This window comes from Phoenix dactylifera, chromosome 2 (assembly GCF_051530095.1).
Source record: "Phoenix dactylifera cultivar Ajwa chromosome 2, Ajwa_hap1_PhDact_Kaust_v1.1, whole genome shotgun sequence".
Lineage (NCBI taxonomy): Eukaryota > Viridiplantae > Streptophyta > Magnoliopsida > Arecales > Arecaceae > Phoenix > Phoenix dactylifera.
Window position 1 is genome coordinate 56,373,119 of NC_143191.1, and position 12,769 is coordinate 56,385,887.

A 12,769-nucleotide genomic window follows, 5' to 3' on the forward strand; every position below is an offset into this window, starting at 1 on the left:
GGGTGTTTATCGGGGGGAAGGAAGGGAAACTCTGGCAGACCTTCAAGTATGAGTATCTGCAGCCGATCTGCTACCACTGTGGTCGGCTCGGCCATGGAGGGAATGGGTGCCGGTCTGCTACCCCGGGGTCGGCTATCGGGAGTGGGGGGTCCGGGGCCAAAGCGGATTCCGGTGGCCAGGCAGAACCAGCGGTGGATTGGAAGTGTGGCTGTACCTTTGGCCCATGGCTAGCACGCACAGAGTGCCAGTGCCGGCGAGTGCCGGTGCTGACCCAACTCAGGTTTGTCATTCCGCAGAGTCCGTGCCGAGCCCCCCCACGCGATGCCGATATCCCCCGAGTCGCCCGTGGATACTGATGGGTGGCAAAAGCCTACCAAGGTGGCCAGGCGGCGGTCGCCGGAGAAGGGGGTGGTGGGCGACTCGGTGGCAAAGGAGACCGAGGCAACTCAACTCGGTGCGGGTGCCGATTCAAACTCGGAGTATGTTGGGACTGTGGGTGAGCCGGGCCGGGCGGAGTCAGGGCGGGCTGGATCGGTTGGGCTGATGCCAAGCCCTGTGGCCCAAGGCAGGATAGGCCTGTCGGAGTCGGACCACGCCGTTGCAATCGGACTGTCCCCGGGCCAGGGCCCAAGCCCGATGAAGCGGGCCAGGAGCCCAGCTAAGGCAACTCGAAGCTCCGGGGCGAGTGGGTCGAATCTTCCCAAATTGTCGTCATCGTCCTCCTTCGAAGACCTGACGACTCGCCGGAGGGGGGAAGGGAGGAGACACTTCCGGAGTGCCTTCCTACCCCCGGTGAGACCGCCTATTCGATCGCTGCCGGCGGGTGTTGCGACCAGCAGCGGCGGAGAAGGTCCCGACTACGGAAGGCGCCCTTGTGCCGAGCGGGATGCGAGCGGTGGAGAAGGTACCATCATCGTGGTCGGCAACGATCAGAGGCGGCAAGAGGGCTCCGGCTGAGAGGCGGGGACTGGAAGGTGGAGCGACGGCCGGGGAGACGGACGAGACTCCTGTTCGGCGCCCTAAGGTGAGTGCGACTGGGGGTCTCCAAAAGCTCTGTTTCCTTCTTCTAAATTAACAGGGAAGGGAAAGATGGAGAAGGGGAACCCTGAGGCGCCAAGAGGCCCCATCCCAGGGGTGATGCGGCTGCCATCGCCTTCAAGGACGGTGGTGAGGAGGGGTCTATCGACTAGCTCGGGACAGAGATCTTCTTCTCCGATCTTGGAGCATGGGAAGGTGGTGGATCTGCTGAGAGCTGCGATCCAGGGAGATGATTTGGCATCAGGGGAAGGAGGAGTGATCTCTGCACCCGCAGTGATCAGCCTAGGGAGAGAGGGCCAAAATTCTTCTCATTGTTTTTGAATGAAGGTACTCGCTTGGAACTACAGGGGGGCAGCCAAGCTGTCCTTCTTGTCGTCATTTAAGAGATTAATTCAGCTTCATTGCCCGGACATCTATTTTCTTTGTGAAACTTGAGTATCGGGAGATGGGTTGCATCGTGTGCAACGGCGCTTGGCAGTTGATTGAGAATCGTATGCAGTTGAGTCTCGGGGCTTGTCTGGGGGCATCCTGGTGTTAGAAAGCGGAGGATAGCTTCTGTAGATATCATCTGCAATTGTTCGCAGCAGGTTGTGATGGTAATTTCAGAACCAAATGACCCTCCTTGGGTTCTATGTGGAGTTTATGCCAGCACTGACTACCGGACTAGGAGAGTCCTCTGGGATGAGCTGACGAGTCTGTTGACCCAGGGAGTGCCGACTATGGTGGTAGGTGATTTTAATTGCATTTTAAGCCCCAGTGAGAAGAGAGGAGGCAGGGCCTACTCAGATTCTGTGGACAGAAGAGAGTTTTGGAAGGTTTTGGAGAGAAATGGACTGTTGGACCTCGGCTTCTCTGGATCTCAATTCTCCTGGTGCAACAATCAGTGTGGGCAGGCTAGAGTGTGGGAGCAGATTGATAGGGCACTTGCTTCTCTAGACTGGGTTCAGCGTTTTCCATCCTATCAGGTTAGTCATCTAGCCCTGATTGCATTTGATCATTGCCCTCTTTTGATCTCCACAGTGTCGGGGACCACACGTCATAGCCCTTTCCGCTTCGAGAAGCTATGGTTGTCATACCCCTAGTCTTGGGATGTGGTCAGGGAGGCTTGGGGTATGCCAGTACAGAGTGATGCTATGCAGAGGGTGTCGCGTAGGCTGGAGCTTACCAAGCGGCGTCTTCGTCGATGGAACCGTGAGGTTGTCGGCAATGTTTTTCGGAGACTAGAGGAGGTGGAGGCTCGGATAGTAGATTTCCATGGGCGGGAGGATCGGGGAGAGGAGCTTACGGTGGCGGATATGGCAGACTTACGGCGATCTCTAGCTACCCATCATTCATTGCTTCGCCAGTAGGAGATTTTTTGGAGACAGAAATCCAGAGTACAGTGGGTTAAGGATGGTGACCGGAACACCAGTTTCTTCTACCAGTCGACAGTCATTAGAAGACAGAGGAACATGATTCGCTCCTTGAGGATTGGGGCGGGTCAGCGGGTGGAGGAGGACGCTGCAGTGAGACATGTGTTAGTGGAGTTCTTCAGATTGAGGTGGATGGAGGATGATGGATCACATGTTATAGGTTAACTCCCTAGGTCGGGGGTTAGTATTGAGGAGACAGAAAATGCATCTTTGATTTGGCCTGTGTTAGAGACGGAGATACAAGAGGCGCTGAGGATAAGGCCCCAGGACCGGACGGATTTCCACCCTTCTTCTTTTGGAGGTATTGGTGCATCATTCGGAGGGGAGTGGTGGAGGCAGTACAGTTTTACTTCAGTCAGTCGGTGATGGCTGATGAGTGGAAGGCCACCTTTATAAAATTGATACCGAAGCGTCTGGATGTTTCAGAGCCGAGTCATTATAGACCCATTAGTTTATGCACTACTATGTACAAGGTGGTCGAGGATCATGGTGGGGAGGATGAAAGATATGCTACCGAGGATCATCAGTCAGGAGCATGGGCATTTGTGGGAGGGAGGAGTATTTCTGATAACATTTTGCTAGCCCAGGAGATGATGGGGGACCTATTGCGCGCCTTGAGGAGGCAATGCTTGATGGCAGTGAAGTTGGATATGGAGCATGCCTACGACCGGATACGGTGGGATTTTCTTCGGCGAGCGCTAGAGAGCTTCGAGTTCCACCAAATTTGGATTGACTGGAATTTGGGATGTGTGTAGTGGCCTAATTTTTCCATTTTGATCAATGACACACCATCGCCATTCTTTCGAGCTACTATGGATCTTCGTCAGGGATGTCCTCTATTCCCGTATCTATTTATTATTTGTTCTGATGTACTCTCTCGTGCCTTGCATGTTGCTTGTGGGAACCAGGAGTTGGTAGCCTATAGTCCAGCCTGGCGCCCGCCCCATTTCTCATTTATTGTTTGCAGATGACTGCCTCTTGCTCACCAGGGCGAGAGAGGCTGATGCAAGAGCCCTTCGGAGGGTTTTGACAGAGTACTGTGAGATGTCCGGGCAGAGAGTGAATCTCCAAAAATCAGCCATACATTTCAATCCAAGCATAGAGTAGAAGGTGCGGGAGGTCAGGGCATTCTGGGGATGGAGGAGGAGGAGGGGGCCCTAGTTTACCTAGGGGTTCCCCTTACAGGGAGGAGGTTGCGGGTGGCGGAGTGCTTTACCATGGTGGAGTGGGTGCGGAGCAGACTCAAGGGTTGGAGAGCGTCCTCACTCTCTATGATGGGCATATTGACACTGATCAGGTCAGTTCTATATTCTATGCCCATTTATCTGATGGCACATACTATTGTGCCGAAGATAGTCCTGGAGGAGATTGAGAGGCTCTTGAGGAGTTTCCTGTGGGGCACTCGTGGGGGAGGTCACGGAGTACATCTGGTGGCCTGGGAGAGAGTATGCTTGCCTCTGCGGGAGGGTGGCTTAGGGGTGTAGTCACTCCAGGCGCGGCGCGAGGCTCTTCTGGCATGGCGGGCAGTGCAGGTTGTTTTGGAGCTGCATGGTTTTTGGAGCCAGATCATGACGGCTAGATACGGTCGTGCCGAATTTACTGCACAGGCGGTAGGTAGCTGAAGATGTTCCTTTATGTGGCGAGAGATTGGAAGATACTTGCCGATGGCCTTGGCGCATTCCAGATGGTTGATTGGCGACGGACGAAGCATTGATGTGACAGAGGACTCGTGGGTGGATGCACTCCCATTGAGATTATGGCTGACGATGTTTGGTGGTGCGTGGGCAGAGGGGCTCCGAGTTTCTAACCTTCTCAGGCCGGGGGCGGTAGAGTGGGATGGTGACAGATTAGGCCAGCTGTTTGGAGAGCATTTGGCAGAGCAGGTTCGGGCGCTTCCCATTCCGGGATCTGCAGGTCCGGATGTCAGGGTTTGGAGCACTACTTGCAGAGCGAGTGTTATGGTCGGTGATGTTTCCCAAGTTATTCAGTGGGAGTCAGAGCCGAGCTTAGACTGTGGTTGGGTGTGGAGGGTTGGGCTACACCAGAGGGTTGCTCTTTTCCTCTGGAAGGTGGCCTGGGAGCGTTGCCGACGTGTTTAGTGCTGAGTAGACGAGGAGTGAGGCTCTCCCCCCTATGCCCGGATGGTGGGGTGGACGAGTCGGTGGATCATGTGCTCTTTCAGTGCGATTGGGCGCGGGGTGCTTGGAGGCTGACTGGGATTCCAGAGGATGCTTGGAGCCGGAGGGACTGTTTTTTGGAGATGGTTCAGCGATGGGCTGGTATCCCTCAGATGCGCAGCATGGCTATTCGGGCATCTTGTACAGCTTATCAGGTATGGCTAGTCAGGAATGCCTGTGTCTTTGGCGAGGGTAGCCCATCACCGCGGTTCGTGATGGAGCGGCCTCGAGCTCAGGCAGCAGAGATCATACATGTAGATTTAGCCCATAGACCTTTAATAGCTCGGGACACCTGGGGCTCCCATACTGCTTCGGCAGCTCCACATAGGGTATTTTTTACCTGGGAGCCCCCACCACCGAGTTTCCTCAAGGTCAATTTTGATGGCTCAGTCTTGGATGGAGGTAGGAGAGGAAGGACTGGATTCGTCATCAGGGGGCCGAGCTCTGGTGTGGTGGTGGCAGAGGGCTGTCAGATCTTTGATACCTCGGTTCTTAGGGCAGAGCTGCGGGCGGCCTGGATGGGGATGTGTTACGTGCAGCGAGTGCTTCAGGCGAGTTCAATCCTACTAGAGGGAGATTCGACCACTGTGATCAGCTGGGTCCGAAAGGGCCTGAGCAGCTATGGGGGAGTTCACCCTTTGCTCCGTGATATTTGGGATATGGCGAGGGAGGTTACATTCCAAGCTATGCATGTATATCGTGAGGCCAACGGGGCGGCCGACTGGGTGGTGGCATATATTGCGAGCCACTCAGGAGGTACCCTATGGTCTCGGGATCGAGAGTGAGTTGTCCGGAAAACTTCAGGGTCTTTTGTTTTTTGACTCTATTGGATGTATTCGTATCCGTATTGTATGAAATGCCCGTTTTAGCGGAAAAAATAAAATCGCCTTTGCCTTTTTGAGGCAAGCCCTAGTTTACAATAAATATGAAAGATTTAGGCGATAAGTATGATATCGAAACAAGAATAGTACGAAAAGCTTGTGGTCGAGAAGAGAAATAGTGCAAGGTGCCATTTGTTAGTTTTAAGTCTCTGGGCATGTGTGACTAGGCTTTTGAACCTTTTGAGTTATAAAATCATAGGAGTTATCTGGCTTGTTTATTACTTCTATGACCGTAATAGTGTTGGTACTTAACACACGTATCAAAAGAAGATGCCCAGAAACCACTAAAAAATTGCTACTAGGATCACGATCCAACCTTGGATTTCTACACTATCTAATTCAATCCTTAAAAAACTTTTCATTCTTGATAAACCTGGATACAACGAGAATAAGGTCAATATTGAAAACTAACAATGAGGTGAGAAATGGTCTATAGAATGAGGAATGAGGGAATTTTTTGTTATGGGAATTGTGTGCATATGTGTGTATGTGCACATTAATTTCAAACAATAAATATCTGATAAATTTCTAATAAATTCAAGTAGAGTCCTAATAAACTGCATGTCAAATAATAGAAGCTTACGATTCCAGTAGGCCGGTTCAGAATTGGATGGAGTGGTAGGGCTGGAAAGAGAGAGGGCAAAGCGGGTTCCGAGTGGAAAGGAAGAATCTTTTTTTCAATGGCACATAAGAACAAAAGAGTTGAGGTGCATAGAAGCAAGAGGCCATGTCACTTAAGAAGAAGAATGCAGATAATGTAGGAAGGGATAGAAGACTGGTTATTAGAGAAGGAAATAAATGAAGAGAATTTCCGACTTTTTTTAAGCTATTCTTTATTCAAAATTATTTTAATTATTTTATAAATTTATTTTAGTATTTGGGTTTTATTTGAGATTAATTAATTGTAGCCTAAAAATAAATCTCAACGCATAGGTATTGGTTTTTCGAAGTACGGGATGTAAGTGTAATTTGCACATAATGTTAGGGTGGTCTTGTGATTTACAATATATATATATATATATATATATATATATATATATAATTTTTTAACACTGAGAGAGGGTCCGCTCGAACCGAGAGTCCGAGCCATGTCGTGCCTCCCGTCCTCGGCGGCGCCGGACGACGGCCGCGGTGGCGGCGGAGGAGGTGCAGTAGGAGAGGCAAAGATGGAGAGGCGATGCCAGTTCTGGCTCCCCAACAAGCGCCGCCTATGCGCCAACGCTCCTCTTCCTTCTTCCCAGTAAACCCCCAAACCCTAACCCTCCTCCTCTTCTTTTTCCCTTGATTCACTCGCGTTGCCCTAAGATTTGATCTCTTGTTCTTCTTTTCTCTCTCTGCTCCTCAGGTTCTGCGGCAATCACAACCCCTCTTCCCGGGTGCCGTGCCCCATCGATCCTTCCCAGTTAGAAATCCTCGCTCTTGTTGTATCTCTCTTCAATTTTCTCCTCCATGCCCCTTTTACTGATCTCGTTTCAGCTCCGTGCTTCATGAGAACCTGGAATCCCACATCAAAAGATGCCCTTTGAGGAAACAGACGCAAGCCTTGGAGTCCCAGCCCTATTACTCCAAAGGCATCAACAGTTGCGGTGGCGACGGTGACTTGGAAGAGGAGAATGTGGGCTCTGCTGCAAAGAGGAGGGCTATCTTTAAGCTGTCTGTGACGGAGTTCCATGATATTGTGAAGAAGATCAAGTCGATACATTCAGCCGTTGTCGACGGACTGAAGGATTCATATATCGTGCCCAATGCCTGCGATAAATGGTTGAAGCAGGAGGTGGACAGGTGGATTTCTTTCTAAAGTTTGAATCTTTGAGGAATTGATGGGGAGATGGTTATGTGAGATGTGGTGTTGTATTTTGGGCAGGAGATTGCCGTATCAGGAGAAGCATGTCTTGCAGCAGGCGTCGATTTTGGGGAACATGGAAGAGCTTGGAATCCTGAGAAAGCCAGCCAAGGAGTCAAATGATGTGGTTTGTGGGAAATGTGAGTTAAGTGATGGTTTGGATCGAGAGGAACGAGAGGTCCCCGCAGTTGTTGAGTTTGGAGCTGGGAGGGGATATTTGACTCACATGCTTGCTGATTGTTATGGGATAAGGAAGGTGTTTCTAGTTGAACGCAGCTCCTACAAGCTCAAGGTCTGCCCTTCCATCTTCTTTTTATCTACCTACTTGGGGCAAAGTTTTTTTTTATTTGGACTTTTTTTTGGGTTAAATTGTTGCTGATTTCTTTCAGAATTGTGATACCATGTAGTTTGATGTTTTGAAGAAGGAAAAAGGGGGAAAAATGCTGGATAGATATAAAGTTGAGAAAACTGTGCAGCTTTGAAACTTATTAGGCCATAGGATGATGGTAATAAATTCCCAGGTCCTTTCTTTTGCACCTTAATAAGAAGTCAAGACATATTGTTACCTGTAACAGTCTATTTTTTCAGACATCCAGTTAGAGGCTATCTAGTCTAAGGAGTTTCATTATACAGAATAAACCTAGTGATGATAAGAGTATGCCTTTTTCAAGTTTGTGATCATTTCTACAATTATTTTTCCATTGTTTTGCTGCTGCTATATTATATGGTGAGCTTGCCATATCATTGAAATCTTTTGAATCTATGAATATTACCCTACCTGAGAAGGCTTTGTTTTATATTTTGCAGTCTGCCATATGAATATTTTCCAGATATTTATTTTTATTCAATCCACACCCTAATACGATTGGCTATATCAAATCCTTTCCTCAACAGTCTAAGTCATCTTATGCCTTTTCTTCTCAGATCAAATCCTACAACCAAAATCCAATATACCTTTCTTGTAGAAATGTTATTTAATTGTTATCATGCATGATGATACCATTTTGGCCGGGTTCGTTGCTCCCCATGGCCTCAAAAGAATGGTACTTAGATTTTGTACATGTCATATGCATAAGGAGAAGCATAGTAAAGAAGAATGATGTTTCATTTGCTTTGAATGAATGCAAACTTGTTCTCCCCCCTTTTTGATCCGGTAGGGGTAAAATTGGTATTTTGGCCTACAAAATCACTCATCAATAATGTATATATGACCGCATTCTAAGTTCCAGCAAGTTTCCATACTAGTAACTTTATAAATGCTACTTTCAGACTATTTATTCCAAGGTCCGCTGTACTGGTGCATACCCATCTTGTGCTAGGCATATCGTATCATAGCAATACCAAATTGATACTATGTACGAAACACGTAATGAGTATTGATATGCTGAACAGATCCTCATCCACACTGCACCCCATGGCACTGATGCAGGCACTGAACCAGTATCGTGGACCTTGATTTATTCTTTTATTTAGTAGTTTTTTTATGTGCTTTTGAAGCTCTCAGTCTATGTTTTCATTTATCCTCATTCATCTTGTATACATGTTTTTATTTTCCACACATGCAATTATGCATCTGTCCACTCATGCCTACATGCAACATACGTCCTTCCATGCTTCTAAAGATATATTTTAAGGTTGCATATGTAAATCATCGAGAATCGAACAATTTTCTTTCTTTCTTCTTTCTATTTCTTTGTTCTTTTTTAAGGAATATTTTGTCATGCTATTGAATTTTAATATCCTACTCATCTGAGGGATTGTTTTTGTCTCCTTAGATTATGGTTATCTTCCCTGTCCTTTTATGTGTTGATATTGAACTGTGAACCCAAATATTTACTAGTTCCTATGCAATAAAAAATATTTTTTTGTGTGTTGCTAAATTGTTTGTCATATGTTGGCATATAATGAGCTTCTTTATTGTGTGAAAATAACTTATAGGCTGATCGAACTCTGCGGCAAAGCCAAAGCATAATTTTAGAGCGTTTGAGAATTGACAGTAAGACTTCCATTACTTATTATGCATTTGATTATCACTGTTGCATAGTTCTGTGTTCTTTTCTAAATAGGGGGTGGTTTTTGTTTCAACCAAAGTATTTTTGGTTGGTCTTCCTCACTCATAGTAACCCCCCTCCCCCTTCCTAGAGGAAAATAATAAGGACACTACTGACCCATTTACACAAGCATCTACATTTGGTCATAAAACAAAAGTAGACATGTCCCTTCTATAGAATCATTTGAAGTATTGGTGTATTGATTCTGATACATTACAATCTATTTATTACAGACATGAAGTGTTAACCAACCATTTTATTGATCAAGCATCATGAGTGTTAAAACAATTGTTAAATACTCAATATTTAATTATTTAGATGATTTTCTGTGCCCTAATGTATTATTAGACAGTTAAGTAGTTATTGAACTTATGTAGTATTTGTAAGGTACGTTGCACAAACTTTCTAACTAAAACTAATTTTTAAATGATAGGAAATGGAAAATGTATCAACTTAAGGGGCAACACAGAATAAATATGAGTGGCTACAGACAACAACATAGATGAGATAAAAAATTCATGAGTGGCTACAGATAAAAACATAGATGAGTGGCCCTTTGCAATTCACTGATCAGTAACACTGTAGCTTTTGAATATTTGGTAGTTGTTGATTTTTTGTCTATCGTTTCTTTGGTTTTCCTAAAATTTAAAAAAATATAATAGGTAAAATATGAATTTAATGTTCTAGGAAATAAAAAGATGCGCTTGAACTGATTAGATGGAGATACTCTGACATTACAAGTCTGCCACGAGTGACCTTACACAAAAAATGCTAATCTTAAGTAGAACAATAAGGTTTCATCATTCATGTCTTCTCCAAAATCGAACTCCAGCTTGTAGTATGAAGGACTACAAGGTTTCTTAGGATTTTTCCTAAAAAAGGAAAAAGAGGGTTTCTTAGGATTGTAATGTACGAAGTGAAATTTTGATTAGCTTTTCAACCAATAATTTTAACTAGTATGTCTCTATTATGTCCCATGAATGTTAAAAAAATACGCACGTGATGCATCAAATCTGATTTTCGTACATTGTTTCACTACTAAATGTTACAGAGAGCACACTATGTATATACTCGATGATTACTGCATCATGTCCTTGCTTCTGATAATTAGGATCTTTATTGCTTTGCAGTAGAGGATTTGAACTTGCATGCAGTAGAATCTTTGAGGGGCATACCATATCTGGCCATTGGAAAACATCTCTGTGGACCAGCGACAGGTGAACATTACTGTCGATAAGAGACCAGCAACTTAATGTGTTTTGGATATACTCATGAATTTCTTCCCTAGAAGCCATTGGTAAATTCATGATCAGAGAACTGAGTAAATAAATGTTGTGCAGATCTGACCATGAGGTGTTGTCTTACTGCACAATATAATCAAAATAAGGGAAGGTTCTCAAGTAATTCTTATCTGCAAGGCCTTGCCCTAGCAACATGCTGCCACCATCTTTGCCGGTGGAAGCACTATTCAAGTAATTTCTTTTTCTTGATTGCATCTTTGTCTCACTTTTTTCTGAATGTTTTGGTTCTGTTTCATTAATGTTGATGTGCTATAAATTACTAAGATGTCATAACATGATCCACAACTAAGCCTTTCACTGTCGGAACCTTTAATATCTGCATTTGCATGAGATGGCTCCTTTAAGCTTCACGTACTGATTTCTGCACAATATTTTTTTCCCAGGAGGATGTGTTATGTACTGAAATTATACAAAAATATGCACAATCGGCATGCAATGCTAAAATACCTTACAGCTTTTTAGAGATTATTGTTGCTGCTGCTGTTGTCATGGGGAAAATTGCAATAAGCATAACAGAGGACTCCATATGGGATCTGCACTTTTATTTCATCTTTATTTCACTAGAATGTTCAAAATTATAAAAATGTGTATCTGTATAGCATCTCACACATTTGGGGTCATTCTAACTTTGTATATCAGTTCTCATCTGTGACCTATATAGATGAACCATGAAATCATGTTGTCTATGTTTACATTGCTAGGATATAAAGTCATCACTCATCTTAACCTCCAAATGTGAAGTACACCATTCGGCGCACCTGTGCCTTCTCCTCATCCCTCTCCAAGCTGGGGGATGGCCCACGGGAATCTGACATCAACAAAGAATATGCAATCTGTTCCAAAAAAAAAAGAAGCAAAATTCCAGAAATCTTTGTTAAACTTTTTATTAGATTTGACTGATGCCTGCTGATCCTAAGGTGTAGACTGCAATATAAACCATCAATAAGAAGCTAAAGTGATAAGAATCTTATTCTCATGCTGTCATTTAAAGAAAAAAGAGAGGTCCTAAAGTAATTGGAGTTTTGCTTGTAATTTTTTTTGATTACATGGTCTGATTCTGTAATGCAATCCCCTTAATAGCCATGTTCTGTATTTTGAAAGCAGATACAAAATTTCTGATGGATTGGGGGATTACAAAGGACGACTTCCATGCTATGACATGGTTTAGCAGCTGGGCCGTAGATGCTGATCATAGCTATGAGCTTTCTAACATGGTAGATGGATTACATCTAAACACCAGGTAGACTCACCTCTCTAATGTGGCTTGTTTTTTTTTTTGTTGTTGTTGTTGGCTAGGTTTTCAAACAAATCAAGAAACCTCTATCTTTGGTGACAGTTGTGAGAATTGGCAATTGAGAAGTCACTTTCTATTACTGGAGTTGATGGAGCAATAAGCCATTTAGTACATGGTTGGTTACATGATTTTAATACATCAACCACCCGTTAAGCAAACCCATTAATTATTTGTCAAATTGACTTCTGTAGTAACTATACTTTTCTTTTTAAACTTATGAGGTTCTAGCGAAATTGAGCATTTAGATAAAAGATTAGGGAACATGATTTCTTAAAATGACTGGTGGTAAATGAGAATATGGATGCAGAATTCAAATATATCAATTTTCTAATCATCTGAAGCTTATGCATTTTCATCTCTCTAACCTGACTTTTAGCTTTTCCTTGTCCTGGCATCTTATGTAGCGAGCCAAATGAACCTGATCTTGAGGACAGAGGTGTCGAAGAAGCTATACGAAATATTTCAGCTGCGGACAGAGCCATCTTGGGTTTTATGTGCAAAGAGATAATCGATACTGGGAGGTTGTTGTGGCTGAGAGAACATGGGTTAGATGCACAGCTTGTAAAGTATGTCTCATCAAATATTTCTCCGGAGAATCATTTGCTAATTGCTAAAAGTAGGTTTAAATTATAAACAATTTCCCGAGCAGTTTCATGGGCTGGTGAAAATTGAAATTTTGATATTATCTTGGAGCAATATATCTGACTTATGTTCTTTAGCAAGGTGGTTTTAAGCCTGTTTCTTTTTTGGCATTTTGATTCAGAAAGAGATG

General features: G+C 44.7%; 1 protein-coding gene across 2 annotated transcripts; it reads left to right on the plus strand.

The window, feature by feature from the left end:
• Nucleotides 1-6,550: 6,550 nt before the first annotated feature.
• Nucleotides 6,551-12,719, plus strand: LOC103721587 (methyltransferase). Of its 2 annotated transcripts, XM_008811852.5 has the most exons (9): nt 6,551-6,748; nt 6,854-6,910; nt 6,985-7,290; nt 7,373-7,643; nt 9,290-9,347; nt 10,533-10,619; nt 10,743-10,874; nt 11,808-11,943; nt 12,402-12,719. In XM_008811852.5, the coding sequence occupies exons 1-9, from the start codon at nt 6,597-6,599 to the stop codon at nt 12,628-12,630; spliced, it is 1,428 nt and encodes a 475-aa protein (XP_008810074.4). In that variant the 5' UTR covers nt 6,551-6,596; the 3' UTR covers nt 12,631-12,719. The 2 variants fall into 2 exon arrangements, with proteins under 2 accessions (XP_008810074.4, XP_008810075.4); XM_008811853.6 differs by lacking the exons at nt 11,808-11,943; nt 12,402-12,719 and adding an exon at nt 11,087-11,202.
• The last annotated feature ends 50 nt before the right edge of the window (nt 12,720-12,769 follow it).